Source organism: Hylobates moloch, unplaced genomic scaffold (assembly GCF_009828535.3).
Source record: "Hylobates moloch isolate HMO894 unplaced genomic scaffold, HMol_V3 SCAFFOLD_12, whole genome shotgun sequence".
Taxonomy (NCBI): domain Eukaryota; kingdom Metazoa; phylum Chordata; class Mammalia; order Primates; family Hylobatidae; genus Hylobates; species Hylobates moloch.
Genome location: NW_026652287.1, coordinates 78,124,565 through 78,139,646, shown reverse-complemented (window position 1 = coordinate 78,139,646; position 15,082 = coordinate 78,124,565). Strand labels below are relative to the sequence as shown.

General features: G+C 34.7%; 1 protein-coding gene and 1 pseudogene across 3 annotated transcripts in view; one reads left to right on the top strand and one right to left on the bottom strand.

Annotated features, from left to right (window-relative positions):
* NAV3 (neuron navigator 3) overlaps nucleotides 1-15,082 on the bottom strand; it is a 395,528-nt gene that overhangs the window by 68,390 nt on the left and 312,056 nt on the right. For all 3 annotated transcript variants that reach the window (XM_032170807.2, XM_032170808.2, XM_058425703.1), the window contains 3 exons: nucleotides 14,698-14,858; nucleotides 6,492-6,680; nucleotides 3,522-3,574 (listed from right to left, as the gene is read on the bottom strand). In XM_032170807.2, coding sequence (XP_032026698.1) covers nucleotides 3,522-3,574; nucleotides 6,492-6,680; nucleotides 14,698-14,858 — 403 coding nt within the window. The remainder of the gene's footprint in view (nucleotides 1-3,521; nucleotides 3,575-6,491; nucleotides 6,681-14,697; nucleotides 14,859-15,082) is intronic.
* LOC116479043 (peroxiredoxin-like 2A) lies at nucleotides 12,475-13,247 on the top strand (annotated as a pseudogene).

Below are 15,082 nucleotides of genomic sequence, written 5' to 3'. Positions count from 1 at the left end.
CAACAGCACAGTGAAAACTAGCCACCCAAATTTAGCTTCAGCATCAGGAAGAAAAGCATTGGTGGAGGGTGTGGCTTCCTGAGAGCCCACGCCAGCATCTAAAGGGGTCAATTACAGGTGACTGAAAACCCAGAGGAATTTCATCTTAGTATTGCTAGATACTCCATAGATATTCCAATTATTTTTAAAAGGAATTTAAAATTTTGAATTTTTAGATAAAAGCTCCATATCTCACAATATTTCACAGTGTTGGCTTAGATTCCCTCTCCCTCTCCCTCTTTTCCCCCTCTTTTCCTTTTTTTTTTTTGAGACAGTGTTTGGCTCTGTTGCCCAGGCTGGAGTGCAGTGGTGCTCACTGCAGCAGCCTCAGCCTCCCAGGTTCAGGCGATTCTCCTGCCTCATCCTCCCAAGTAGCTGGGATTACAGACGTATGCCACTACGCCAGGCTAATTTCTGTATTTTTAGTAGAGACGGGGTTTTGCCATGTTGGCCAGGCTGGTCTCGAACTCCTGACCTCAAGTGATCCACCTGTCTCAGCCTCCCAAAGTGTTGGGATTACAGGCATGAGCCACCGCGCCTGGCCTTAGATTTCAAAATAAACACACAAACCATAAGTTTGCCAAAGGTAACACCTCTGCAGATCAGGTTAGGCTTGTGATTTCCAACCAGTTTGCAGACATCCAGAGACAAACGAGATAGATCTAGCTAACATTTTCAAATTTTATTTTATAGGTATAGTCCAAAGAAATTTGGCAACTTGCCTGATGTCACGCAATAATTTCTTGATTGAACTAGGCAAGAATGCAAACCAACTAAGTCTCTATTATAGAGAGTTATTAAGAAGGCATGAAAAATAATAATAAGTTGCTTTTTCATTTGATAGTTTAAAAAGCATTTTCATAGGTATTTTCTCATTGCCAATTAAATCCTAATGCCTGATCATGGAGGACTGGGGAAAGAATGACTCCTTATCTTTTATGATTTTTCTCTTTAGTAGTTCCCCAAATATTCATTTATTTGAATTATTTTACTACAGTTTACTTGTCAATTCAAATATATCATTTTCATCATCTCAAATACAACTCTTTCAATTTTCTAATAATATCACCTTCTCATGTGGCTCGATCACCTAATCCATTCTTTACTCACTTAACACTAGGATCTACCTTACCTCCATATATTGGCCTATACATATATATTATATATATGTGTGTATATATACATATTCTATTTTAATCTGTGTTCCCATTTCATATTCTACTCTTAAAACAATATTTCTCATGTATGCTTTCTAATTATCCTCATCATTTTGGCATCCCACTCCTATCTACAAATGTACCCCTTGGGTTCTCTATAAACTTGCACTATCCAATCTAGTAGCTGCTAAGCACATGTGGCTATTTCAACTTAAATTAATTAAAATAAAAAAGTCAATTCATCTCTTTGCCAGATATACTTCAAATAACCAATAGCAACATATGGCTCATAGTTACTATATTAGTGTAGATACAGAACACTTTTATTAACACAGACAGGTCTACTGGATACTGGTAGACTAGTAATCTGTTTTTTCTTAAAGTCATGATCCTTTTCTTGAGGAATACATTTTTCAAAAAAATCTTTAATATTGGGATATACAATAGTTATATATATTTATGGGGTGCATGTGATATTATACAAATATACGATGTGTAACGATCAAATCTGGGTAAGTGGAATATCCCATTCTTCATTTAGGAAGAATATCATTTCTTCCTGTTAGGAACATTCCAAATCTTTTCTAGCTATTTTGAAATGTACAATAAATTATTGTTAACTATAGTCACTCTATTGTGCTACCAATAACTAGACCTTATTTCTTCTATCTAACTGTATTTTTCTTTCTTTCTTGTTTTTTTTTTAAGTTTTTCTTAAGTTTCATAAAGGTAGTTTTATCCAAATATTAATTATTGTATGTATTTAGAATAATAATGATGCTACATCTTTTGATGTTACACATAGATTTAAATGGCAATGGTTTAAATCAGAATACAATTCCCCAACAAATGGCAGTGCTGGCCCAACAGGAGAAACACTAAGTCTTAATATATTTCTTTTATGTGTTTTTTTTCATGTGTGTTTATACATTCCTCACTTTATCCACTTGCACAGAAAGTACATTTACCTAAACACTAATAGTGATTTCTTAATTTCTAGAAGCTATGGGCAATTTTAGTCATTGAAAGGAGAGATAAGAAAAATATTACCTCTGCCAATAACAGTCTGATTTTGAATGACTATGTAAGGCAGTAGACATATGAGATTAATTTATAAACAGAAGGTTCAAACAAACATTTGAACCTAATGATAATGAGTGAAAAAATTACTGCCCATGATGCTCAGTTGATCAGTGACAGCAGAGGCTATGAACTTTTCATGAACCTTACAATACAGGATTAGGGCTTATTCATAGTACTCAAGTCCCATTGAGATTCAGTAGGCTGCTTTTAAATATACCTCACTGTTAACCTAGCTCTAAAACGACTCACTCATAAAATATAACTTCCTGTAGGCTACTTTTAAAAAAAGATAGAATTGTATTTAAAAAACAGAAAAACTCTCCTTGTCAAAAATGAATTATAATTTCACACATTTGCAAAAGATCTGGAAACACTGGTATTTTTCTCTTAATAAATAAGTTTCTGTCCAAGTGTGCTGGCTTACACCTGTAATCCCAGCACTTGGGGAGGCTAAAGCAGGAGGAATTGCTAGAGGCCATGGGTATTGATCAGTCTGATCAATATAGCAATGACTTCGTCTCTAAAACAATTTAAAAATTAGCTGGGCATGGTGATGTGTGCCTGTAGTCCTAGCTGCTTGATAGGCTGAGGCAGAAGGATAACTTGAGCTCAGGAGTTCAAGGTTGCAGTGAGCTATGATTGTGTCATTGTACTCCAGCCTGGATGACAAAGCAAGACCTCGACCCCAAAATAAATAAATAAATAAATAAAATAAAAAGTTAAAAAAATCACACTCTTTCAAAAGGTATATTTAAAAAAATTCTCTCATTCTTTTATGCTTTTACCCTTTACCTTTACTGCTTTTACCCTTCAATAATCCTCTCAACAGGATAAACTTAAAAAATGAGGAGAAAATACTATAGAACAATTAACAGTCATGGCTCAGAGAACAAAACATGGACAACTCGTCATTACTAAAATGATAGTATAGCAGACTACATGGTTTCAGAGACTCCAAGTCATACCTCAATAGGTTTTATGAAATCGAATTCTACACCCACTCATTGATTATGATGAGTGCACAAAAGCCAAGTGAAAGCACATGTAAGTGACCAAAGAATGGCAGGTGGAGCACCTGGCACTTTATTGGGTATTGGGCAGCTTAGAGTATGCCCTTATTTCACTACACAACTCCTGTGTACAAGTCATAGATGAATGTGATCTCTTCACAGTAAAATGATCTATTTCATCATCTGTGTGCATGGCAAAAGCACAAGCTTTTTCTTAACAGCCATTACTTACTGTAGAGTAAAGAGAAGAAGTGCTGGACACCAGTGATAATGAAGAGCCATGAACTGGAGAAAACAAACAGAACAATAGAGTTAAAATAATAAAGTCTACTCAAAAACCCCAGCCTTTACAGAAAAAGTAAAGAACGGGTGGTTAGGGAAATTAAGTAATAACAACTAACTATAAGATTCTGAGAACCAGCCTGCTATAATTTTTTGCCAGTCAGGACGTTGAGACATGGAAGAGCCCCATCCATACTCCCTAAAGTACCTCAGTTGCCAAGTTATTAGACAGAAGTCTACAAGCATGAGCCCTACCAGCCTGTTTCGTACATATTGAAAGCTGCAGTAAATTCCCATATAATAAATAGAATAGCATGGAAACCCAAACTAAAGTTGCCATACACTTTTAAACCTTGAAAAATGTATGTACCTTATTTATTTCATTTGTATCCAACAAAGGTCCACTTTCAGATATTTTTCTCCATATAATTTCAGGAAAATAAGCACTTTTATCTAATGTGTTATTACAACATTATCTGTGATGCATTGATCATACACTTAATAAATGTGGAATTACTGTTCCTTTACTAATTTTAGTAAGAGAAAAATACTTTTTTTTTTCCAAGGTGGTGTCTCAGAGAAATTGAGAACGGAAATGTCGCGCTGGCTTTTATCTATTTCAAAATACCATGGTAAACATTGGACATTCTGCTTTATACTCCTATGCTTCCAATGTACTAAACCCAAAAGGTGGACAAAATGGTGCTGAATAATATTTGCAGAAAAGTTCATCCTCTTTTTACTATGGAGTAGTATGGTTATTTCTGCTCATTGTGCATTAAACAAACATTAGTTGAGCATGAACAATGTGACAAGCTGTTGCTAGATCCTGGAACTACAAAAATAAATAAGATAAAATCCCAAAAGCTCAAAAAGAAGATATAATCTAAAAGATATTTACAATAGAGTACTATGATTGCTACTGAGATCAATATGGTGGGTACTACAAGGACATATGGGAGGTGCTTAAGACCTAATCAGGAGATGGCTGGAATAGTTGCACTAGGCTTGTGGATGAAAACATGGGGATGGAATTGAAGGGAAACCAGGAAGAACCTTTTTAAAACTGAGTATATAGATGTGGTCAAAAGAGGAATAAAGAACAACCCCCAGTTTTCTAACTTGGGCAAAGCTATTACTCTATGTGATGTGCAAAATGTTGGTATTTGAGTCAATTATTAAACAAAAATTCTTTCAATCTCTAATAATACCCTCATTAACTAAAGTGTTACCCTGATGTACCATAGGAAAGGTGGACAATTAATCAGACGATCTCATTCTCATTCTTTTTGTTTATGACCTTAGAACATGTGGCTCAGTCTCTTCATCTGTCAGTGTGAGCATTAGGTAGGATATCAATTAAGTCCCTTCAATCTAGTTCAATAAGTCTTGAATCTAGATCACCATTTAAGAACTAGAATAGTTCAGTATTCAATACATGAGCACAAAAAAGCCATCTTGCCCACTTAGGCTACCTTTCAGAAATTTAGATTATTTAATCCTGATACACTGAAGGCCAGAATTTCCCAGTATATAAAAATCACTTTGTTTGTCAATGCGACACTCTAGAAAGCCATCTGTATGCTTAGCAAATTATTTTAAAAGTATTATAAGAAGCCTATCTGTGAAGAGAGCAACAAAACCATTTCAGAAAGCAATGTCCTTACATTTGAGAATAGTTATATTTTGTCTATCTACACGGCAACAATCAGTGGAGTCATTGGATATAATTCACTGTCTGTCATAGTGAACTTAGTGGTTTGGTTAATATTGCAAAAGGCAATGACAACTCTTCTCTACTGATTTAGTGCCAGTATATTAAATCCATAGTGGTGACCTGAAAAACATGAGTCAATTTTCATTGCTGCCTAACTCCTCAGTCAGAAGATACTTTAAATAAGAAGATAGGAAGGGAAAAGATAATGGAACAGAATTGTTCTTTGTTCTCATATTTCATCCTTGTGACAAACCTAAGAAGCTACAGATGCAGAACTTAGGGATAAGAAGGTTAAGAAACTTGCCTAAGTTTACACCACAAATAAATGGATGGCTAAAGACTTAAACTCTGGTATGTCTCAAGATTTGGAGACTTTTCTTTTAAACATAATTATTAGGGTTAATAATTTCATTCTAATCAGTTTGAATTTGTATGTCTAGTTTTATTTTATCCTTAGCTGACATGCTTTATAATATGTATGCTATAAGTTTTCTTTAGGGATCCTAAAAATATTCATTAAATCAAAGAGAAAAGTCTCTCAAATTATTGTTAAATTTGACATTTGAGCTTCTACAGTTTATAAAAATATATATATTTGAGCATCAACTCAGCTTCCTGAGGTTTTCAAGCTGATTTATTTAGAGTATTTACATAGAACTATATAACTATAAAGATATTTATTAGGTTAGGTGATAATTTTATTGCCATTGGATGAAGAAATAATGACTTATAAAGCAAAAAAGTAGGTACAATATGAATTATAAAATGATATAATAAAAAATTAGCACCAGAGGGAATTCCTGGGAATAAAAGTCAGCAACATATGGTATTTTCATAAAATAATGTTTCTGGTTTGCGTGTCTTTATGGCTCTTTAACCAAAATGTCAAACAAAACATTTGCTCTGATATTTGATGCACCTGGGAAAATAGTTTCTATGTATATTTCTGTATTGGAAAAGTAGATTTACTCTAAACTCTTCTACAGCCAAGTATTAATCCAAACAAATTCTGGCATATTTCCAAATACATAAAGAAATAGAAGATAATACAGAATAAAACTTCTTCAAGCTTCTAGTTTCCCAAATGATAATTACACTAGTTTATTTTCCTCTTCAAGAATCTTTGTGATGTGAGTGAGGTGATGGTTTCCCTCTCAGGGTTTAAATAAAGTGACTTCATCTTTATTCTCCCACAAAGCTTACCTTCTTCCATGCTGTCTCTGAATGAGCCTGAATGACTGATGGCACGAGGTCTTTCCTCCAGAGAAGTGGCACTCCCACAAAGCTGGGAGTCATCATAGAGATCGAAGGAAGAGTCTTGGGCTGGGATGCTGTTTGAGCGCATCATGCTGGGCCCAGGAAGGTTAAATTGAGACAAATTTGTTGGGCTCACTGAAAAACAAAGCACACACAGCCTATTACACTGAAGCTTGAAAGATGAAAATAGCAGGTTGATAGAAAGTAAGAACATGATCCCAATTCTTATGAAAACATGAATGTATAGTGAGTCTCTATTTAAGGTAAGAGTCTGCCTCTGAAATGTTCAATAACAGATCCCATTGCGTCCTTCTTTTCCTCTGGCACTTTTATGGCAAGCCTTACGTCAATTTCTAAAGCAACAGTACACAAAACCAACAAGTCACCTCTACTGCTCTTGCTAGAAATGTAATAACATGGTATTTTCTGCTACCTGTTATGAAGAAAAGATGGTCTTTCTAGAGTTTTTGGTTTTCTCTTTAAAAATAGTCATCACTTTAATGGAAAAAGCAAAATCAGAAAGAAAGTAAAATATAAAACATCTAAATTTCCCAAGAAGGGCTTTAAATGCTTCCAGGCAAATACTCTCAGTCACTTCAAGTTCTTAATTGATGTAAGTTCATGATTAGGACCATCATTATTATCAAAGTTAGGTTATGAGGAAATAGCGTGTAATAAACATTTTTATAACTAAACACAATGTAACATACATGGTATCTGTAGCCCACCATAAAGTTAATTATATGAAATGATTTTCTACTCTGTTTAAGATCAGCATATCACGATGAGATGGTCAAAAGTCACAAACATGTTATATTTCCAAAGAAGTATCTTAAGTCTGTAATTTTTAATAACAATTTATTTTCTTATTGCTTATTGCCAAAGAGTCCTCATCGGGTAGTCATCAATTTAAGAAAAGATTTTGTTGATTGTATGTACAACTGCATTGGAAAACAATACAGTTGTGAAATTTGGAATAAAAGCAAAGCAGAAAAATTGAGAAAGATATTCTAAATGCTCTTATTTAAGAAAAGCAAGTTTGTTACTGGTATATGAGAAACCAGGCAGGAGCATCTTAAGATATAAAGGGAACTAATGAGTATTTTCAAAACTCTGGGGAATCCGTCAGTGGCTTAGAGTTGTTCTGACATCACTTCAAAACTTACTAAGTTTTTTTCTTTGACACAGGCACTAAACTTCTTCTTAATACAAGTACGGGCTCTCAAAACAATGTAAAACAGGAAAAGTATACCCAGAGGTAACCGGAGAGAAGTATCCCACATTTGGAAGGCACTGTGCTTGATAATTCTGGTATTAACCGAATTAACACACAGAACAACCCTCTGTTAGAGCCAGTTATTGATTGGAGTAAAAGGAAGCATAGGACTAAGAATCACATATTTAAAATGTAATGCAAAAGGAAGAAAATATGAATCTGCAAAGTGCACAATCTATTGGAAAAAAAGAAGAAAGGATGGAAAGGAGGAAAAAGTAAAAAAGGGAGAGGGAGAGGATCTGCCTATCTTTCAAGCATATTTCTTCAGCCTGCAGTGACCATTAGTACCATTTCGGTCTGATTAGTGACAACAGCCGGTAGGTACACTGTAGGACATTCAAGACTTAAAATGTTTATGTTTAAGGTGGCAAGATTGGGGTAAGTCACCCTATTCTCGGTTCACAGTATGAATTTACTCATCTTAAATTAATGAAGTATTAAACAAATTTGCAAGTGCATCATTTTAATATCGTATCTATAGGCTTAGGAGGATATTTTATTTGCTTTTTGGCTTTGTTTAATTCTTACCTAAATGATTGCAGAGATATCCAAGTGAAGTGTACTTCTACAATTTCAATACATAATACTTAGCTCTATCAAGATGAAGCATTAATGAGGATTAGATTTTAAAGGGGATAGTTTGCGTTTACAAACACTTTTGATAGCTTCTGCATTGGAAATTACACCCAACTATTTAAGAGTGTTCAATTAAGTTAATAACTACAACAGATCTGCTCTTAGATGTTGTAGTTGAATAGAAGGAAAAATATGACACAGTCTCTGATTTCAAGAGTAGCCAGTAGGGCAGATGTCTGAAGAAGGAGAAAAGTTAATATGTAAAATAGAACAAGAAAAACTATACAATACAAGACAAATGTAAGACATACAATGATAATTTTTTGAATGGAACACAAATTGGTAAAGAGCTTCTAGTGGTAGTTCTGCTTTCCATATGCTTTGGGCAAATAACCCAATCACTACCCTTCAGTTTTTTTATGAATAAAAAATGGAAGAATAAAAGGCCTATAAGATCCATTCAAAGCCAAGAGACACATAAGAATTTCTAAACAGAAGAGAAACAGATATGGCAATATATTAGGAAAAAGAGGGCTACCAACTTTGTCTTAAATTGCATTTGCATAGCCAAGCCACTAATCTTTTATTAAGATTATATATTTATTTGTAGTAACTTGAGGAAAACAGGATCCTATATAAATGTGGACTGGGTTTTTATGACATTATTAAATACTATTATTTTGAGACAGGGTCTCACTCTGTCTGCTAGGCTGGGGTATGCGGTGCCACGATCATAGCTCACTGTAGCCTCTAACTCCTGGACAAGGGATCCTCTTGCCCCAGCCTCCTGAGTGCTGCTGGTATTACAGGCATGATCCAATGTGTCTGGCTGGACTGGGTTTTTAAATAACCCCAAGTCACTCTCTACTTTTGCATCTACAGCTAGACATTAACTAGTGAGTTTATTATATTGTTTTAAATATGAAGAGCTGTCATATGCAATCTAACTTTGACTTATTTTGTAGAATCTGGATATATATAACTAGGAACAATAGGTGAAGATTCAGGAAAATTTTATTTGATCTCTTAAAGAAAGAATTCCAAAAGTATTATTTCTACATTTTAGTAGTTTCTGTCATTGGCAGGTTTAAAGAAGAAGTTAGAGATGTCATAAAATTTTACATAAGAGATGAAGGGTTGAACCAGATGTGGTCTCTTCTGACTATGAGATTCTATGCTTCCAAAAGAATAGAAGACAGGAGGTTATTCTGAGAAGATTGAAGGGTGAACACGAAGATGGGAAAGGATTCAAGGTAGAGGAAGGTTCTTGTGTGTCTCCTGGCTTTGAATGGATCTTAGAGGCCTTTTATTCTTCCATTTTTTTATTCATAAAAAATTGAAGGGCAGAGATTGGGTTATTTTCCCAAATGAAGTTTCATCCAAAGACTTTCTGATTTACATAAGTTATACTTTGTTAGTCTTTCTTGAATCAGAATGGTTTCTACTAAGGCTAGCACGCTGGGAGCGACACACGAACCACAGTTTACTGTGGCAGTAGCTCACAGTAGTCTACTAAATATGACATATTGTAGTGATCTTAATTTTCTAATATATGTTGTGATTTTTTACAGTAAAATTTCTAAAAATTTTATACATTAACACATTTTAAATGGTAGAAAGAATAAAGAAAACATGAATACTGCAACTATTGAATATTAATAATAATCCTGTATCTTACTGATTATTCCAAAAAGATAATGGTCAAATCAAAAATGGCTGACGTTAAAAGACAACAAGAGGACATATTTAAGGTAAGTATATACATATATTATATATACATATATTTAAAATTTAATAATAAAGTAACTTTATTATTGCATTTTAAGAGTACTCATTTTCTTGCCCAATAAACAGAGGTTCAGGTGAACTGTAAATACAATAAAAACTCTTTAAACATTATGTTTTTGAATCAATCGTTTTTTCCACTCTGAAATCATACAGCATAAAGGTCTCAAAATGCCTGATTTGAAGCCATACGTATTTCTAAGATCTGGAGAGGTACATGAGATTGTGTTGACATGGATAGGAATATCTTCTTTTATACCTTCCAACAGGTGAAAATGTTGAAACATAAGGGAGTTGACAGAGTAAGATCAGTTTCAAATCTGCTGCAATTGTCGATAGTTAAAAAAGCTTCAGCAAGGACAATGTCCCTGAAAATGAGAGACAGATGTAGGAGATATTCTGAAGATAAAATCACAGGTTCCTGTCTATTGAAAATGTACAATATGAGGAGCACAGTTTCAAGTAAGACTATTGATTACACGGATTTTGTACTAGAGTAGAGAGAAGGATGATATGTGAAATTATAAGACAAATAGAAGAAAAGAACTTAAGAAAAGACTTTGATTTGAGGTGGCTATATGCTCTAGCACACTGATGGGATTTTAGTTTTAGAGCTGAAAAAGGTCTCAGACAGAAAGTGAAATGTTGATTTGAGAGATTAGAATTAAAGTTGTGAATGAGAACATAGAAAAAGGGTTTAGGATAAAAAAAAGTCTAAAGGAAAAACAACTTGGCAAACACATAAATATAAGGAGGAGATGCAGGATGAATTGCATTGTCCAGGGTTTGCACCTAATACCTGGAACAATTATTAATATAGTCCCATTCACTCTCAAAAATGACCTTGTGTCTACAATAAATGATACAGTTATGTTAAGATGAGCAACCCCAGGAGAAAAAATTGTAGTTGGAAAAGTATGAAGAGAATCAAGAGGGCAGTGTCACTTAAGTCATGTCCTGTCTGACACAGCTGAGAGATCTCTAATATAAACCACAATAGATTAAAGGGGGAAACCCACATCCTAGAAAGGTAAGCTTGATCTTTCAGACTCGCTTTCTATAGCAATGAAACGTAAGGGATGTATTTGATCAGTGGTTTTCTAATTCATCAGAACATTAAAGCTCTACAGAGAGCTTTGTTGTCAGTAAAAGTATAATTCACATTTCATTTATTAATTGTGTTCTAACTCTGAAAACTATGTAATAAAATACATTCCCAAATGTGCTACAGAACCATTCACTTTTTAACACATTGTGACCATGGACATGTTGGCTTCAGTTGCCATGTTAACTTTAATTTATGCAAATCTTAGCATAAACTTATCTTTGCACAAATATTTGACATTTGTGGTAAATGAGTCCTTGATAAAAATGTCATGGTTTTGTACTAGTCTTTCAAAAATACAATCTGTGAATGTCTTTTACATAAAATCCTGTGGTTACTGTCTTGTGAATTACTACTCAATTAAATGTAGACAAAGCTCAGGCATATCTGATGAATGCTACTCTATGATAGTGTGAGACATGCTTTCCAATGACAATAATGATTTGGCAGAATCTATCAAGTCTTACACACTTCTCCATCTTTACATACACTATATCCATCATTCTTTACAATATGACCTAGGTATTGTGTATCCATTCAAGAGATAAGAAAATTAAGTTTAAACGACTTCACCAATGTCGGACATAGTAAGTGGTGAGTCTTTTTGTTCCTAAGGAATAATGAAGGTGGATTTAATCAGAATAATAATGGTGAGGAAAAATAGAATAAGGAGTCAACTAATCAAATTAAAGTCAATTATGAAAGAATTGATAGGAGACATAAAGTACTTAGAAAGCTTGCAGCACTTTAGGTGATTTGGGTGTGTTTTAGATGTTGTATAAAATTATTTTTTTCATATTCCTATGACTTACACAAACATTTTAAATTCATTTTTTGAAGTTAAAGTGTTAGGCTTTTTGCTTTTTTAAAAAATCAACTGCAACTTAAAGTAAATAAAAGCTATACATTGTTTGGCATTATAGGCAAAGACTCTTATCACTATACAGGTTAGGAAACAAAAACTTGATGTTTGATATGAAATCATTAGCTTATAAGAAACCATGACCAAAATAATTGTTCTCAATTGCTAAAAGTCCTACTCAATATAGTGGGAAGGGTTGCAATAGAAAAGACATAGCATTGAGTCTTGTCCTGGCTGAAAGCTGGAAATTCCAACTTACTGAAAAATGTCAATCTTCTGTAGGTGCATGACTAGAATTTTTTTTCCAGTGAAAAAAGAAAAAGTAATGAGGCCCTTGGAACCCTCAGGACCCAGGAGGGTTTGGCCCCTTAGTGTCCTGGCTTCAGGCTTGGGAGAAGGCAAGAAGAGGGAGGCACTTGAGGACCCAAGGTGCTTCTCTGTGGGGATGTGGTCCATGGGTGCAGGAGCCCTTGGAGGCTGCTGCCTTGGCACTGATGCTGGCCAACACAGATGTATTTTTGTCCAAGCCCTGGAAAGACGTGCTGGAGTGCCTGGAGAATATAGACCTGAAAACACTGGAGAAGTAACCAATGACTTTCAAAGCAAAGGAGCTATCAGGGGGAAGAAGGAAGTTGTGATTGTGGCTGTGCCAGGCTGTTTTCTCTGGCAAGAGGGGGCTGCAGATCTGTCCTCCCTGCAACCCAAGTTGGATAAGCTGGGTGTCTCCCTCTATGTACTCATTAATAAGCAGGTCAGGACTGACATAAAGTTTTTCCAGCCTTGTTTCAAAAGAGAAATCTTCTTGGATGATAATAAAAAGTTCTATGATCTACAAAGACAGAAGATGATGTTTACGGGATTTAGACCTCTGGGAGTATGGTACAACTACCTCCAGCCTGGAATCGAGGCTTCCCTGGAAACCTGGAAAGCCAAGGCTTCATCCTCAGGGGAGTTTTTGTGGTGGGATCAGGAAAGCAGGGGATTCCCGAGCATGGAGAAAAAGAATATGGAGACAAAGTAAACTCACTTTCTGTTCTGGAAGCTGCTAGGAAGATCAAATCAGAGACTTTGGCCTCAGAGAAAAAAATGATCGCATGAAATTGCCCAACTCAGAGACACTAGGGGCATTCATTCACCTGTGTTCATGGAATGTGTTGTCCCCACTTGTGTCCCTAAGGAGTTAGAAACCTGCATTGATCCTATTCTCAGTATGGCTTATTAACTTATTTTAATATTATACTCTGTTGAGGCCCAGTAAGGCAAAATAGTCTCAAAACTAGACTGGCAAAAAGCTAAGAAAGCAGTGAAGGTTATTCAGCTGAAACCTGGAAAATACAAGGCTCAAAATGGACTGTTGTGCCTCATTACAAATGTATATGGTGTTTGAGTTCTGTTATTTGAAATTATGTTTATTTTCAGGTCTTCAAAAATCTAACAGAAGTTGATGATTAACTTGAAGTTTAGAGAATATAAGGTTTTGGCTTGTGTGTTTTCCGTTACTGTTTTTTTATATAATATCAAAGGAGTACTTTCATGATGGAATTGACATGCTCTGGGATAGTTTGACAAAGGTAAATCATAAAGTGAAATTTCTTATTTCATTGTCCTCTGTCCTAAAATCAGAGATGTGTTTTTCTAGAAGGAATGATTGTCTCTGGCTCTAATAAGATTATGTATCAAAACTCACCTTTACGTACAAGTTTTTCTGATAAACTAATAATAAAAATATTTACCATAAAAATAATGAGAATACTTTATATGTGACTTTATAGAAGATAAATCTATTTTTACAGTCATTGAATCTATTAAATGGTATCTGGCATGTTTAGTTTTCTTTAACTATTTTGTTACTCAGAGTGCTTTTAATGACATTTTATGCAAATAATTTTATATTTCATACAAATGTTGCTAAATACAAAGTAACCCAATGACTAAGTTTGTAATTTATTTTTCATTGCATTTATTTGAAAATGGTCAGAGTATTGTCTTAACAGAAATTCTTGTATGCATTTTAAGGAGTTTTAACTTTAACCATGTTAAAAGAAGTTAACTTGGAGTCATGGAATTACATATTTTTTTCTTCCTAATTGTTTCTATTTTCTACAAAAGATTACTAATTTTGTTTTAAGGATGTTTTAATATTTCAGACAAATAAGGAGATGCCTTCCTGTTTTTTAAGAGGATTCTAAAATGGAATGGAAAGGCCCCTGGGATTAAAGTCAGATGTTCTGGAACTGATTACTGCCTCGAACCCTTAGTAATGGTAAGACTTTCTCAAGTCAAGTGACCTTTCTGAGCCTCTGGAGCCTAGACTAGAAAACAACCACAGTATTAACCTATGTTAAGCATTTGTCGTGAGCAATAAACAGCATAATGTTTGGAGATTATTCTGTGAAGAGTAAACAATGACGCAAATGAAGGTACTGTTAAAGTGCCTTTATCCCTCCCTTTAAATGAAAACATGTTGTGTTATGGAGAGATTCCAGGGTTTCCGTGAGAGTGGGTGGTGAAAGAAACAAAACAAAATCAATATTTTAGAATATTTTACCCAAGTTAGAAAAGTGGTATTTTCCCGCTGCAGAAGATGACATGGCAGAAGGCGAAACCAGAGGTGACTGGTTGCCAGTGTCCTGAAGCCCTCCAGTAGAATGAGAACGCAACCACTCTTTGCCCTCTTCTTGGTTGGCCTGCCGAGATGATGGGGTGTATCTGCAAAACAGCACAGCTATGACACTTAAGCACATCTACAAGGGCAAGGCAATGCCAGGACAGGAAAACAATTGAGAGGAGGTTACTATTCAGAATGAATAACAATTTCAAACAGATTGAATCTAATTATAATTGCTCAGTTCTTCCAGATGATCTTACACCATCTGTTTGAATCACATAGGAAAAAAATAAAATAAAGAGATTTGAGGAGAAAATTATGCTTC